Source organism: Mixophyes fleayi, chromosome 1, assembly GCF_038048845.1.
Source record: "Mixophyes fleayi isolate aMixFle1 chromosome 1, aMixFle1.hap1, whole genome shotgun sequence".
NCBI lineage: Eukaryota > Metazoa > Chordata > Amphibia > Anura > Limnodynastidae > Mixophyes > Mixophyes fleayi.
In genome coordinates, this window is record NC_134402.1 from 47,899,695 (window position 1) to 47,916,680 (window position 16,986).

Below are 16,986 nucleotides of genomic sequence, written 5' to 3' on the forward strand. Positions count from 1 at the left end.
GCTTTTTAATTCCATGATTGTCCCCCATTAAGAATTGACTATTACAAATTTGTAAAAGTGTACGGCAGTGTGAATTGGCCACTATGACTCTATACAAACCCTGCATCATACCATTAATAAGGCGTAGTTGCTGAGAGTGTAGCACTGAATGGTAGTTATGTTTTCATCTGACGCGATAATAGTGCAGCCTTCTGATTTCCATCCCCCTTGTCCGTTAAGAAGGTCAAAATCCCACTGGGCTGCCACAGGGTCCTTCCCATGAGCGATGCGACGGAGCGTGATATTAATAGGGACGTGGGGAATGTTTTTATTTGGACCATCTAAAATAATACAGACAGATTAACAAATGGTTATTTGTATGCTAAAAAAAAAACACAGCAATAACATATATACACAATATGAGCTCAAATTAGACAGATAAAGCCGAATGGTGCTTGCGGCTAAAGGCTGGATCCCCTTGGGTTGGACAATGGCAGCACACACGGTGAGAGAGAAGAGTCCTTGTCCAAGTGCATTTTCTCCCTTTTCCAATCGGCCTAGGAACATTCCTGATGATGATTGGAATCAGTAGTTGTTGTTTCTCCACACATACTGATATTTGTGGCCAATTAAACCTAACGTCACCTGCCCTCTTTCTATCTCTGCTCCCTGCACAGCAGTCTCCTTTTCTCTACCCACCCCTTGGATAGACACAGTGGGCCTGATTCATTAAGGTAAGTAAAGCAAAAAAAATAAGTAACTTTGAACCTGTTGCAACCGGGCACAGAGACACCCCAGACACTAAATAAGTAGATTTCAAAATCGCTTCACACTTTTAGTCAGTACTGTCTTTAAGCGACGCTGTATTTGGCAACGGAAAAACGGTAGACTTTGCCAAGTGTGCAATAGGAACATCAACACTGGGATAAGTCTCCCATGATCCTACCTCCGAATCTGGAGGTAAAAAAGTTTGTATTGTCTGGGAATCTGAAATTTATTATCAGGCTTAAGTCTGGCCTCGTCCCAAATTTCGAACTGTTGAGTAGAAGGAGGCCCTTATAAACATGGAAGTCTGTGATAAAGGTTGTTCCCCATCAGATATGTTAAGGACCTGTCACACTGCCAGGATAAGGTCCTCAATGCCCTGTCTATTGGACATATCCTCCTCACCTGTGGGCAAGACAAGTTTTTTAGTGCTATTACTCCCACCGCGTCCTCTATACCCCAAGGTGAGCAGTGTCCCCCAATTAGCGTGAAAGAGAAATACTGGCTGTTTTCTCATGTAGGACGCAAATACTTGACAGCTTTATTTTTACGCTGACATTAAAAGTTGATCTAGGAAATGCCCTAACCTAACTATAAATCGGTCTTCACATTTTAAATTTACCTCCCCCTCCAAAACAACATGGTTTTGCCAAGGTTTGAAGTTACTCATTTTTTTTGCTTTCCTTTCCTTAATGAATCAAGCCCAGTATTCCTTTGTAAAACTTCCCCTCTTTCTCTCCACCTCTCTATACAGTCTAATTGCTATTCTCTTTCTTTGTGTTTATGATAGATATATGCACTGTAACAGGAGTTTCCATTAATACATAGACGCTAGTTCCGAAGATTTGTTTTCAATAACTAGTATTAACAAGTTCACCAGTAAATAGAAGCCTTATTCTAGTGTTCAGCTGTAAATAAAATAATCAATATCCAATTTATCTGTGATAAGTACAGCACAGATGCCTTTGAATGTTTATATTAACTCAATGTGCTATAAGACCGCTCTGTACAAACCTAGTTTGGCAACGATGACCGGTGTTACCACCGAGAGTCTCTTCCCATCTCCAAGATTTGTGGAGTTTCCGGTGGCTGGAAAAAGCTTCCCATTCCTAAATGCAATGAGCTGAAGCTTGTACACAGACTCATCGACTGCTCGCCTCTCGCGTTTTTCTTTGGGCACAAACAGTGTAGATGGCAGCTGGATTGAAGCCTCCACAACGGTGTTCTGACAATACACAGGGAAAAAAAAGCATATTCTAGTAAACGAGAAACATTGTATATAGGACATAAATGTCACACAATTCAGTCAAGTCAAACAAAACAGAGCGAGACAAATTACATGTAACATTACCTGCAAAATGTTTAAAAGAACAAAGTAAAGTATTAAAAAAAGAACAAAAAAAAAAAACACACACACAAACAGTAAACAATATCTATATAATCTGAATGTGTGCATTTGTTTACAACACACTGATTATTTGCAGGATGGAAAACTTGTCTGATAGTATACACTAATCTGACATAACATTTTTAGGACAGATTAAGAATAGCATGACAGGGTGTAAACGTTACCTTTAATGCCATCATGCTTAAGGTACTAGACACATTGCACTTAAAGCTTAGTTGTTTATCCAGGTTCCCATCCGGGTCTCTTCTCCCAAAGTCGGCTAATACCACGCGATCGGATGCAGCCAGTTTCTGAAACACCGTACAGATCATTCCAGTGAAGACAGTGGCTTTTATCACATAGGCTTCCAGAGCAATGTTTGGGGAAAACTAGAAAAACAAAACATATTACATTTACATTAAGAACTGAACCAAAAAATGATTTGTAATTCTACACAAGACATATTACTGAACTACAGTACTTGTAGTATGACCACTGGAGAGCTCTTCAACATTACTATACCAGAACTACTCGTCATTAAACACAATTATCACTTTGTTGTGATTACTGTTGCTACCTGCAAGTGAGTTGTGCTTAGGAGATTAAGATAAGTAAAGCGCTACGGAATCTACTGGCGCTATATAAATAAAGGACGATAATGATGTTGATGACAAGTATCCTTTCCATTATCAATGGTAATTTTCCATCAATGGTGGTTTTTAATGTTACACAATTGGATGATCTGATTTGGCGACTCTACACTCTATAGTAGAGGGGACATGTGTTGTGGTACCACCGCTGTGAGTACACTGTATAGTAGAGGGGACATATGTTGTGGTACCACCCCTGTGAGTACACTCTATAGTAGAGGGGACATGTGTTGTGGTACCACCCCTGTGAGTACAGTGTATAGTAGAGGGGACATGTGTTGTGGTACCACCCCTGTGAGTACAGTGTATAGTAGAGGGGACATGTGTTGTGGTACCACCCCTGTGAGTACACTGTATAGTAGAGGGGACATGTGTTGTGGTACCACCCCTGTGAGTACACTGTATAGTAGAGGGGACATGTGCTGTGGTACCACCCCTGTGAGTACACTGTATAGTAGAGGGGACATGTGTTGTGGTACCACCGCTGTGAGTACACTGTATAGTAGAGGGGACATGTGTTGTGGTACCACCCCTGTGAGTACACTGTATAGTAGAGGGGACATGTGTTGTGGTACCACCCCTGTGAGTACACTGTATAGTAGAGGGGACATGTGTTGTGGTACCACCGCTGTGAGTACACTGTATAGTAGAGGGGACATGTGTTGTGGTACCACCCCTGTGAGTACACTGTATAGTAGAGGGGACATGTGTTGTGGTACCACCCCTGTGAGTACACTGTATAGTAGAGGGGACATGTGTTGTGGTACCACCCCTGTGAGTACACTGTATAGTAGAGGGGACATGTGTTGTGGTACCACCGCTGTGAGTACACTGTATAGTAGAGGGGACATGTGTTGTGGTACCACCCCTGTGAGTACACTGTATAGTAGAGGGGACATGTGTTGTGGTACCACCCCTGTGAGTACACTGTATAGTAGAGGGGACATGTGTTGTGGTACCACCCCTGTGAGTACACTGTATAGTAGAGGGGACATGTGTTGTGGTACCACCGCTGTGAGTACACTGTATAGTAGAGGGGACATGTGTTGTGGTACCACCCCTGTGAGTACACTGTATAGTAGAGGGGACATGTGTTGTGGTACCACCCCTGTGAGTACACTGTATAGTAGAGGGGACATGTGTTGTGGTACCACCCCTGTGAGTACACTGTATAGTAGAGGGGACATGTGTTGTGGTACCACCCCTGTGAGTACAGTGTATAGTAGAGGAGACATGTGTTGTGGTACCACCCCTGTGAGTAGACTGTATAGTAGAGGGGACATGTGTTGAGGTACCACCCCTGTGAGTACAGTGTATAGTAGAGGAGACATGTGTTGTGGTACCACCCCTGTGAGTACAGTGTATAGTAGAGGGGACATGTGTTGTGGTACCACCTCTGTGAGTACAGTGTATAGTGGAGGGGACATGTGTTGTGGTACCACCCCTGTGAGTAGACTGTATAGTAGAGGGGACATGTGTTGTGGTACCACCCCTGTGAGTACAGTGTATAGTAGAGGGGACATGTGTTGTGGTACCACCCCTGTGGCGGGCACGCTGACTGTAGACTGAACATGTGGGCAGAAGATAAAACATCTCACATGTAATGTAATGTAAACCTTTTAAAGTCACTAGTCTGTATGTCTCAGCCATTCTATTAAATTATGTTTTCTTTTTATGAAATCCAGTATCAGCGTGTTTACACCAGTACCTCAGTGTTACAGACACATTATAAATAACCATGGAAAGCTAATTTAATGCATTGAAATTCTATGATTACTTTACACTTTACAGGTGTTTTTGCAGCGGTCTTACTGTGGAGTATACTTGTGCTCCGTTGGCCAGTCGATAGGTAGCAATACGTTGTAAACATTGCACTATACGTGTGCAAGCCTTAGACTCTTTTTGTGCCATCCACAAGACACGCTCATCAGCCAGCATGATGTTACTGGCTATGTCAACCATGACGTCACCAAGCTGCAATACAGTAAAAGATATAACGAGAATATATACAAACACACTATGCTGCGCCGTTGCCCAGCTACAGAACGCTATGCTGCGCCGTTGCCCAGCTACAGAACACTACGCTGCGCCATTGCCCAGCTACAGAACGCTACGCTGCGCCGTTGCTCAGCTACAGAACGCTACGCTGCGCCGTTGCCCAGCTACAGAACGCTACGCCGTTTCTCAACTACAGAACGCTACGCTGCGCCGTTGCCCAGCTACAGAACGCTACTATGCGCCATTGCTCAGCTACAGAACGCTACGCTGCGCCGTTGCCCAGCTACAGAACGCTACGCCGTTGCTCAGCTACAGAACAGCACGCTGCGCCGTTGCCCAGCTACAGAACGCTACGCCGTTTCTCAACTACAGAACGCTACGCTGCGCCGTTGCTCAGCTACAGAACGCTACGCTGCGCCGTTGCCCAGCTACAGAATGCTACGCCGTTTCTCAACTACAGAACGCTACGCTGCGCCGTTGCCCAACTACAGAACGCTACGATGCGCCATTGCTCAGCTACAGAACGCTACGATGCGCCATTGCTCAGCTACAGAACGCTACGCTGCGCCGTTGCCCAGCTACAGAACGCTACGCCGTTTCTCAACTACAGAACGCTACGCTGCGCCGTTGCTCAGCTACAGAACGCTATGCTGCGCCGTTGCCCAGCTACAGAACGCTACGCTGCGCCGTTGCCCAGCTACAGAATATGAAATGTATAATTACTGTAGTTACCTCTTTGTATTTTTCAGTAAAACGCCCAAATTTTTCAATCATCTCAGCGACAAAGATGACATCCATCTTGTCAGAGAAATTTGCAGCTTCCACCGTGTAGGCCAGCAGCTGCTTCGCTGTTGCCACTGCATTTGTGAGGTTAAGGGGCATCTAAGAAAATGACAAAGAAGATTAAAAGTTACAAACACATGATGCAACATTCAATGTACTACTGCTGCCCGGTGACACAGCTATAGTACTTGTTAGTAACTGTAAGGGCAACTGCTAGTCTATGGCTTCCTGTGGCAGCTAGGGAAAAACCTTGGCTGACATTGCCAGATACCTTGCCCTTTATTATCAACCAGCAGAATCTATGGGATTGCAGTACAACCGTGATTGTGCTTTAATGGCTACACTGCATAGGGTTATATTATTTTTCCATGCCAATGGAAAAAAAACAGTAATGTTCACTATTCAAAATAAAAAAACCAAAAACATTAAAAATACTATAAAATATATAACTCTAAGATGTTGATAAAGTAACATTTTATATCTTATTTCAACATCTTTTAACTGCAAGCTGCAAACACGGGAGTTAGATTAAATACACATCATGGTGGGCAAAACACAAAAAAGACATTTTGATATTTTTCAGTTTTGAATTCTAGGTTGATGAACAGCACCAGCTCAATTACATTTAAAGTTGGCACAAATAGTTTGAGCATCTCTAGAGGTTACCAACATATGTACATGATTACAATCTATATACAGTCCGAGGATGGGAAGGAAAGGATTATGCAATCGGTAATGCTAAAAGACAATAACATAACAAACATGAAGCTGGATCCTCTGGTGAGAATACCGATATGTTGAGCACCATGTGTAAGATTACAGAGCTAGAAGTGTACCTTCTCTACTCATGGGTACTGCTTTTATACCATACAATGGAATACCTGATTAAACATGTATAGGACTCGTGTAACATCATTAGCATACTGGCAACGAGAATAGTCTTCCTCTGCCCAGAAGCCCCCTCGGTCACACCGTCGCCAAGCCCTTATGTCATCTTGTTGGGTGCCAGGATAGATGCCACCTCCAGCAGAATAACGTGTACACAGCAGATACGCGGTGATTCCTGCCAATGTTCTCGGCCACCTATAGGGTTTTATAATTACATCTCGCTATTAGAACGCCACACAACCCACATTGCACAATCATCTGACCAAGGATCTTAATATTAATGTAAACAAAAAACAACAGTTATAGAAAACATTATATAATGTAACTCTATAGATTGTAACATGTAATAAGTGGGGAGTTACAGCCAGTTAGGAGACAGCTCAGGGCCAGGTAAGAAACGTTGCATATTGCACACCACAGGGAAGAACACACAGACTGCTATTCAAAAGGACAAAATCGGTTCTATATAAATGATTTAGCAACAAAGCCTAGAAAGAAGATTCTCTCACGTTACTCCTTCACTCTTCTAATATACCAGGTGGAAAGCTGCATTAACCCACAAGAACATCATCTGCTCAAGAGAATGTGCAAGTTTATCCTCTATATCTCCTGAGATTTTATATGGCAGCCCAAGTTCTTATCTAGCCCACCCAGGTCACTTCCTCAGCAGAGAGGACAACAGGCAATGGAATCAAGAGTAAAACAATTTTATTAATGCGCTCCTACACCACCTATGGCTCTTTTATGAAAGGCTCGCTAGCCCCATAATACCTATGTGTAACCCGTAGCGAGAGTACTCATTAGACAAAGGTGGTGTACACAGTACTGGCAGTGAGAGCTGAGGTGGTTATAATGTGCGGAAATTGTTTTTACTTAAAATGCTCAGATGATCAAGTTAGGAATTTAAAGTTTATATACCCCTTATGGTACAATTGTCATCATCACATACTACAGTATGATCGCTGGGGAGTAAGGTCTGTATCATGTTTCCCGATAACGTGAATGAGTGTCTCAGTCATGTCAGACATATATATATATATCTATCAAAGGAGATAAAGGCCAATAGCCCAACCAATCTGTCCAGTTACTTCGCCTGTCTTAGAGGGACAACAGACAGTTACAAGTGGCTGTCTGCATTATGCTATAGTGTTACTTACAGAACGTCTCTACATACTTGCGTTTATCTCAGATATCTTGAGTTCTAATAAACTCCTCAAGCTTTTACGTGCATAACTGTGAATGTTTGAGTGGCCCCTTTATAAATATCAATCTTTATTTTAGATTTAGAGGCCCTTTGAAAGGATCACTTACAAGATGACTTTCCATTTTGTTGACATTCCCAAATATATATGTAAACTTACAGTTATGAAGTTTGAAATAAACACTTCTTGCCTACCTTATAGTAACTGGCGTTATCAACAAGCACGGGATAAAAGCATACCCTCTTATCAAACCGTTATAGTACATGTGAATGTCCGTAGTAGCTCCCCTATATCCTACATTAGTAGGTGTGACAGTACTTAGTAACACTGGTATATCTTGCATTAGTAGGTGTGACTGTACTTAGTAACACTGGTAGATCTTACATTGGTATGTGCGACTGTTCTTAGCAGCTCTTCCATATTAAGGAACTTGCATTCAGGCTTGGCAGAGACTTAAGAACGTCCTATAGAAAAAATATTTTCCATATTTCCGAGGCTCTGATCACACGGACATAGTTCTTGTAAAATGATACACTGCTGGGTATTTTGACAGCGCTCGCTCAATTAGATTGTGAAACTATGTCTTGGCAGCTCTTCACAGCATTAGTAACTAATCGTGCTCTCGCCCTGACCTTCTAATACACATTTATAGGAATATGAACAGCAAACACTGTGATGCGTAAAATTCCACGCTGTGGAAATATAGTTTGATGTACTGTTAAACTGTTATAAAACACTATGGAAATATCTGCAACCTTAATAGTGGACAGCAACTGATTAAAAACATATTTTTGCTTTATCCACAAGCATACCGTATATAGTAAGACTATAATCATTAGTACACGGACATTTATGAAACACTGTAATAGGCCAGAAAAGTAATCCTTCAGTAATAGTATTCTCCAAGGATATTGCACATTAATTCAAAAGAACTTGTAATATGACTTTCTGCAAGATTCCTATTTTTACCTGGATACCAAATTACATGTTACCAAGTCAATTATTTGAGGCACAAAGGACAATTTTGTCCATTATGTTCCAGTAAATGCAGGTTCCATATGCTCACTGGTAAAGTACTGCAGCAGTTAACATAAAAACCATATTATTAAATATATTAGAGAGTAAGTTAAGCCTTTATTTGACATTAAAATAAGTCAAAGGCTGTGTTACCGAGCTGACAAAAATACATGAAATAACCACTTATATTTAAAGCAGCATTGCCAGTTACCCTGTCACTGACCCACTGCTTCTCTTAGTGAGGTACCGGGAACTACATGTTGAAACAGTTTTTCCGGTCTTCTCTGTGTCTGTAATATAGGACCTCACAAGCTAACCAATGTTACATGACTGTGGTCTCCATGACAGCTGCATATTCTTGGTCCGCGAGGCCCCACCATTCCACGCTGCTTCACACAGCCCTCGCCTTTCAGCACGGCTGACAGTCGAATGATAGAGCACCAAAAACATGGAGGCTGTGATAAGGGTGCTGCTAGGTAGGGCAATTTATTTTTTTCACCCTACATGGAAGTGCAGCTTTAAATAAACAAGTCCACCAGGCTCTGTTTCACTTCTCTACAGCAGGCTGCCATGATAGGAAGGAGGGGCTAACACAGCAGACACAGCTTGACTGACATCCAGGTAGACTTGCTTTGCAAAAATGAACTGTGTGGATTTTTGGATTCATGCACGGGGGGGGGGGGGGGTGATGTGTCACAGTAACTCAAATGACTGCATTATACACTTCTGACCTGTGTTTATAGACACTGCCCTAAAGAAGTGGAGGAGCTTCAGTTGTCCATAACAAGTGCATGGGGTGAGGGGGCATACTTTACTAATAGAGCTGCAGTGGAAAATAGGGATTAGGGTTTAGTGGTCCTTTGTAACTTTACGAAAAATTGCTGTATTATTTTTAAAGATCAGCATGAAGGAATCATGATCAGCTTAGGGACAATTTTGATCAGAATTCACCGGCATCTTCTGGATTGGTTTACATGACTTGATCAAATGATAATAAGAATCTCACATTATCCACACATAAGCAGTTTATAGTGTGTACTTTATACAGCCAGACTCTGCAGTGTACAAACACATATGAGAAACTGGGTTGGACAGATGTTTGTTTTGCCCATTAACAGCTAAAGCAGAAAGGCGAATAAGCAGAAAAGAGGAAAGGCCATCTAACCCCATCTCCCTTTATATTTGTCCAACGTAAATAGTAAAGGGATGAATGTATAAATATATAGGATTTGTCCTAATTTATATGATTGTGGCAAAGCTCACCATCCAGCAGAGATGCCATTGTTTCCCTTCAATTCCTCCCAATTCCTACATGCCCTATCTGAACTCTCCTGTCAACCTTATTTAGATGCGAGAGACCTTTCACAAAACAAAAGCTTGGAGACATGGCCTAGTGAAAAAGGATGGGCATCATCATAGAGGATATGGTATGACCAGAAAGGATCGAAAATATGACACAGATCACACAAAAGGTGAATAAAAAAAAACCCAAAACAAACAAAAAAAAATTGTTCCTAACCCACACAGAGGTAAAGCATAAAATGACATCTGACATACATATTACCCTGAAACTGGCACAGTTACGCAAATAAGTTTAAGGTTACACTGTATTTAATCTATTGATTGCCCTACCCATTTCTATATATTTAATAATTAATATGGGTTAAAAAAAGATCTTAGCTATAAACAGTCCACCTACCTGAAGTCCCCTTTGTTGTTTATAACCCTGTCCATAGGGCAGTACTGAGCCGAGCTCTCTAGTACCACAATATCCACGGTCCTGGTGTTATTACCGCGCCTGCTCTGAACCTGGCAGCCCCAGTTCCCCGTCGATCCAGCCTGTATATTGGAAATGGTCAGAGCACTAAGGAAAAGATCGAATAAGATGTCAAAGCCCAGTGCAGAGATTATTGTAACATTAAATATAAAACAACAGCAGCCGTTCAGTAGAGTCATATTAAACGAGGGTCTGAGTGTATCTGCCAGGATGGAAGCATATGATAATGTGACTAGATTGGCTACATTGCAACACTGAACAATTGACTGACTGAGGCTTCTGTGTCAAGTAATTCTAAGCAATAGAGACCCTGTATAGTTTATCCAAAATTTCTATTTATTTAGATTGAATCTCCGGCAACTCTCTGTGAACCTTCTAATGCTAACGGAGTACGTTACAAGTAGAGGAGGCTGGGTCCATCTGAGCCGGCCAGCACGAGTGACAGAGATGTCAGAGTACTATTATCTACATTTATCTTACCCATTACAATAAGGCGGGGGGTACTTTACAATTCAAATGAGAGATCATGTATCTGGCTGGATTTCTACTTGGAACTCTGTCATCCTACTGTAAATAATTAATAACATGATCAGAAATGAAGGCAGCCGGAATTATCCCGTTTCTTATTTTGTTACCAGTTATTTCACCCCAGGGGTTTTAATCCAAGTCTGTCCGGTTCCTAAAGTAGTGAACTATTCAAGAAAAGATTTATCGACATCCCTGATCCTAATATAACAACATCTGGGAAAGTAACAGTACCTAGCAATCAATGAGCAGTTGTGGATCATGTTCTTCTCGACAAAGATGCCCTGCGACTCATCCGTTTCCACAATCTTCCCATCTTGATACCATAACACCTGCATGTCCTGGTCAATGTAGGAAGCCATGCACTGGAAAGGGAGACTGTCCCCTTCAAACACCACTTGGCGGTGTGAGGGCGTCATGTAAAATGATGGCAGCTCGAGAGGCGATTCTGGTGAAACATGAACAACAATAAATAAAAACAAATCTAAAAGAAAGAGGGAAGGAAACTGTTAGACAATGCTGAAAAGCTATTTATAAAAACACGGTAAAGGTCAACTCCGGCCAAACAAACTTTAAATTCCCAGGACTGTGCAGATGCCTGGGGCACATCACATTACCACTGTTTAACATTAGCTTATAAAAGGGTCATTCACTGTAAGGTTGACCAAGCTGTGGTCCACACTTACCACTTATTTGCATATAAGAATGTACTTGCAATATTCTTCAGAGAGCATACTAGTCCGTAACTTTGAAAATTTAAACCAGATAACTTGTGCCCTATATGTTATGCTGCTACTTGGATGTTTAACCTAATGTGGAGCTGCCTTTAAATTGCAAGGGTTCTGTCAACAGATCTTAAAAGTCCTAAATTTTAACTCCTATACCATACAACCCTAGAGTTGTTTGCTCTGCATGACTGCTAATCTGAACTGTGCCAGCCACACGCAAACATTTTTAAAAATCTAATTCAATGGGGGGGGGGGGGGGGGATTAAATTTGCGCGGCATTAAAACTATTACCCTTATTACGGTAGTTTTATTCTGCTCACAGGCCAGTAATAATGAGCAGGCTGCGTTACTCTTACCCATAATGAGGCCAATTGAATTCCCCCAAATGTCCATTAACCCGTGACAGTAGGTGGATATATCCTTGAGCCCTGACTGTGAGTGAGTGGGTGGCCTCACTGAACTCCTCCTTCTCCAATGACAAAAATGGATATACCTATGTGACTGGACCGGGCCATACCACCAAGATAACATCTCCCACCAGCCCGTCAATTCGCAGGGTTACATGGACTGTCATCCCAGGACTAGTTTTTAAATTTCGTCCGGCACATATGGGGTGGGGGGCTTATTGCGGACACATGGGGAGAGTAAGAAGGAAAGGACAGAAAGTGAGGGATAGCTAGAAGCCTTGACACGTACCAAAAGTGGGGAAGAGGTTAATTTCAGGAGGGACTGGGTGCTAACAAAGATCTTGAGGTGGGGAAAGCCATGGATTGCCCTTTGTCTTCCACAGGACTGGTCCAGTCATCGTGGCAGGGACACAGCAGGGGAGCCACTGTGCAAGGGCGACTCCTCTCCACTCCAACTCCCTGGCCTAGCACCCACCAATTAAACATTGGAGAGACCAAGGGGTTTGGCCAGGGGGAGGGAAAAACAATAAGGTAATTTGACCATGGTTATATGGAGCCACTCAAGGGGAGGTGTGTGTGTGTATTTTCTGAGGACTGATTTCCTGGAAGGTGCAGGGCTGACTGGTGTCCTGTGCTCTAGCAGCAGACCTGGTGATCATCGCTCTCCTGTATCTTGTGAAAGAGGCTATTGCTCCATCTGGGGACATTTCATCACCACACTCCATCGGGAGATACTCGCCAGGTTCTGGGTAAATTGGTGTGCCCATAGTAGTGGGGAGGCAGATACCTGGAGCCCTGCCACACTGGTGGAGAGCTGCCCAAGCGGCTGGGAAAAGCAAGACTCCCTGTACATCCTGTTGACAGACTCTTGCCTTAGTCATGACTAGGGTGGACATAATTCATTTCTCCCTACATGAAAGCTAGCCCTAGTACAATGCCTTCCTTGCTATGTTATAATGACTGCTTCCATGTTCTTTCGTAACAAGACACAGCCCCCTTATCCACAAGCGCTGCATCCAAACATGCTCTTTTGATACATACAGTATGTTTTACAGTACAATATGCAATTTTTGGCAATAAACAATTCTAATTGAATAAAAATTACGGTTTTCTTAAATGAAAGGAAATAGTATATATACTTATTTATAATTAGTAAAGGATTTGATTGACCTCTTGAGCCAGAAAGGAATTATTTTTCCCACTTGAAGTTAAATATTCTACTACCACACTTAGTGGTTTTGTCTGGACGTTGAACATTATGGACTCAATTTACTATAAAACAATTTCTTTTTTAAATACACCCCCTTTCCCCACCTAGGAAAGACACATATCCAGAATCCCTTTGGTTGGGGACATACTCATCCAAGCTGATCCTTGCATGCAACACTAAGGGAGAGATTCAATTTATCTTGGCATGTCTCCGAAACAGTCCAATAGGCACCTCCATAGAGGTGCGAGGAAAAATGAGCAGAGATTCCTTACTGTAATGGCTGGCAACGTGTGCATCCGGACATCGCGGTGATAATAAACATTTTTCAAATTAAGACCTAAATTAACAATCTTATTTTTTCACACATGGATCCTTCATTCATTTTTGTTGAATGAATAATGACAAAGTAATATCAGTTATGGGTTATCACATGAGAGTCGGTTTATCTTGGCAAAGACCAGATGACAGTTAATTAGGTCTTAATATGTATAAATACCGATTGAAAGACAATGGACTTTATTTATCACAATACTGTATCCATAGTTTCTCCTAAATATGGAAATCCTTTTAAAGAGTGACAATACTTAACTAGCAATAATAAAATATATCAGTCATCAAAGACAACACAATTTGATGTCTTGTCTCAACACATAACAGAAAAAGATATGTAGGATCTCACTACAGAGATTAACCTGAGAAATAAGAATATACACGTTCTGCAATTATTCAATGCCCAGTGAAAAACACACAGCAATTGTAAAGAAAACTATTTACTTTCATCCAAGTATAAAACAAAGACATGAATCGAAAATTTAACACAGTAAAGGTTGAACTGCAAGTAAATATCAAAAACTGTGATGGATTAGAGGAAAGGGAAATCATTTGAAAAATGTAAAGGTTTAGGTAACCAAGGTGAGAAAGAGTTTCTTTTCAATAAAGCCAGGAATAGTCATTTGTCAAAAAAAGTGTATGTAAGTTGGAGCTCAACAGGGCAGTTGAATAGCATTTATTAACAATCCTGAGCTTCAGATTTGTAATTATATACAAGGAGTAACTGTGAAAGAAAATACGACAACAGCTGGAAACCACCGAGGTTGGTGTTTACACTAGAGATGAGCGGGTTCAGATTCCGCTAATCCGAGCCCACCCGAACAGTGCGGATCCGAACGGGATCCGAGCACTGTTCGGATATTTCCGGGGGGCAAAAAATTGAAAACGAGGCTCTGTCGTCCAAGTCTCGCGTCGAATCTCGCGAGGGGTGGGAGGGAGGGCCCAGAACAATTCCATCTTGTACCTCTTTTTATGGCATTATGTGCTCAAGCTACCTCGGTGCAACCTTTTGGCCCAAAAACAATATTGTGAGGGTGTTCAGAATAGACTGGAAATTAGTGGAAATGATTGTTATTGAATGTTATTGAGGTTAATAATAGCGTAGAAGTGGAAAAAAAACCACAAAACTGTTTTTTAGCACTTTTTATGTTTTTTTCAAAATAAATCCGAATCCAAAACCTTAAATCCGAACCAAAACCTTTCGTCAGGTGTTTTGCGAAACAAATCCGAACCCAAAACCTCAAGCAGATTGCAAATTCGAATCCAAAACACGAGACACCAAAAGTGGCCGGTGCACATGCCTAGTTTACACAAGGTGATCTCAATCAATTTTCATAGAATTATGACTGGGGTAGATTTATCAACCTTCTAAAATGGAAGAGTGGAGGTGTTTCCCATAGCAGCCAATCAGATTCTAGCTATCATTTATCTAGCACATGCTAGAAAATGATAGATATAATCTAATTGGTTGTTGCTATGGGCAACACCTCCACTGTTCCATTTTAGAAGTTGATAAATCTACCCCTTGGAGCTTACACAGCAGATTATAAAAACCAAATCTACAACAAAGATACAAGCTTTTACGAAAGACCAGTTTAGAACATTCACCAATACCTTTATAGATGTCTCTGTAGATAGCATGGATGGGAATTTTTAGGTGCTTTTTTTAAAATCTTTTTTTTTAGATTTTAAATAGAAATGAAAGTGGTTTACCTCTATGACCAGACATATGTTCATCAATTTATCAGGGGTTACTTTTTAATGTTTTAATTAATCAGACCAAATTTATCTATTTTCAAGACATAGCGATTTCGTTATTAGGTAACATACTAAAATCAGTATTTTTATTTATTTATAAATAATTTTCCAGAATTTTTCCCATGTTTTTATTTTTGTAACTTATTTCTCTTATTTTTTTGTTGGGGGGGGTGTCAATAGAGACTAAAATAGATGTTGTGTAAACTGGGTGCATAACTACAATAGAATAAGCTATCCAGCCCATGTCAGCATAGATCTAATAGTAATGCCTTGCACTGGAAAAAATCCCTAGAGATGTGACATGTGACGATGCTGGCACCTCCTGTGGCAGAAACGCGCCAGTACAGTCTAATTGCACAGTTATTGCTTTGTGTCAGGGAACAGGAACCAGGAGCTCAATCCTCTCATCTCAACTGCGTTGTTTTAAAACCTCAATTTACAACAATGGCACCACCGGAAAAGTCATTTCTAAACATTATTAATGTGAAGAAGATAAAGAAAGATTCAGCTCAAAATATTTTTATCGTCATCCTCTGTGGCCAACCAGCAGAATGGCGATGTCCGGGACCTGTGCCATTTGGAAAGATACCCAATTAAGGGCTGGATTACTGAATCTGGATAATGATGATGGTAGATTGTTGTACAGATATGAAGGGCACAAGTCATGTGTATGGGAGACTTTGAATTAGTTATAGATAGGTTGTTCTACAACACAAAAGAAATCAGAAGCAACATTTAGAAACTAGCCGGAGAGCCCTATCTTAAATTACCTGTACCATTACAGAATACCGTTCCTATCTTAATTGCTGGAATTATAGTGGCAATCTGAAGTCACAAGAATGACACTAAAACAGACATTATAATAACAAAAAATGTATCTCACCACATGTCAGCTGTTCCACCTTTACTGCCGTTATTGGCTGGCCCTGGAGAGCCTTGGGGTAGGAGCATTTAGTCTCACGGACCGTTATGTTTTTTGCTTTTATCCACCGCACCATCCACAGAAGGTTACAATCGCAAAGAAGATATTCCGTCTGAAACTCTCTGTACATGCCAAAGAAAGATGGAACGTAAAACTACAGGAACTTTTACTTGGGGGCTGAAGCTTTCCCCCTTAAACCTTAAATATACAACTTACTCATATTTACGTTTGTTTTACAAAACAAAAATGGACTCTAAGCAACTAAGAAGGCATTTCCAAGCACAAGGGAAATAGCTTATTTATCAGAGTGACATTACAGAATAGGAAAGCCGCCCTTCTGTCTCCTTACACATGTGTAACACAGAACACAGTCTTCATTTTGTAAGAGGCCAGACTCGCCCCTAGCAGTTACAGAATACTTACAATGACTTTAAGGCAACCAGATTAGCAAATGTTCCTTGTGCCAATGAAGAAAATAAATTCCCAGACAGATTTCTAGAAGAAAAAGTGAAAACGATTTTCATGAGATAAATGCCAAATTCTCAATCCCATTAGAGTTTAATAATTTACTAAAGTGCAGGTGACGGCCAGTAACAAATGCTCTATTAAACTGTAGTTTAAGGACAGTTTACGGGTGAATGATTGCTTGATCATTATTAC

At 41.2% G+C, this 16,986-nt stretch overlaps 1 protein-coding gene across 1 annotated transcript in view; it reads right to left on the reverse strand.

The window, feature by feature from the left end:
- Window positions 1-16,986, reverse strand: part of ADGRA3 (adhesion G protein-coupled receptor A3) — a 50,815-nt gene that overhangs the window by 5,307 nt on the left and 28,522 nt on the right. The window contains exons 5-14 of the mRNA XM_075194730.1: window positions 16,750-16,821; window positions 16,288-16,448; window positions 11,206-11,419; window positions 10,369-10,533; window positions 6,444-6,645; window positions 5,512-5,661; window positions 4,594-4,755; window positions 2,317-2,520; window positions 1,759-1,969; window positions 112-320 (exon numbers count right to left, since the gene is read on the reverse strand). Of these exons, the coding sequence (XP_075050831.1) occupies window positions 112-320; window positions 1,759-1,969; window positions 2,317-2,520; window positions 4,594-4,755; window positions 5,512-5,661; window positions 6,444-6,645; window positions 10,369-10,533; window positions 11,206-11,419; window positions 16,288-16,448; window positions 16,750-16,821 (1,750 nt within the window). The remainder of the gene's footprint in view (window positions 1-111; window positions 321-1,758; window positions 1,970-2,316; window positions 2,521-4,593; window positions 4,756-5,511; window positions 5,662-6,443; window positions 6,646-10,368; window positions 10,534-11,205; window positions 11,420-16,287; window positions 16,449-16,749; window positions 16,822-16,986) is intronic.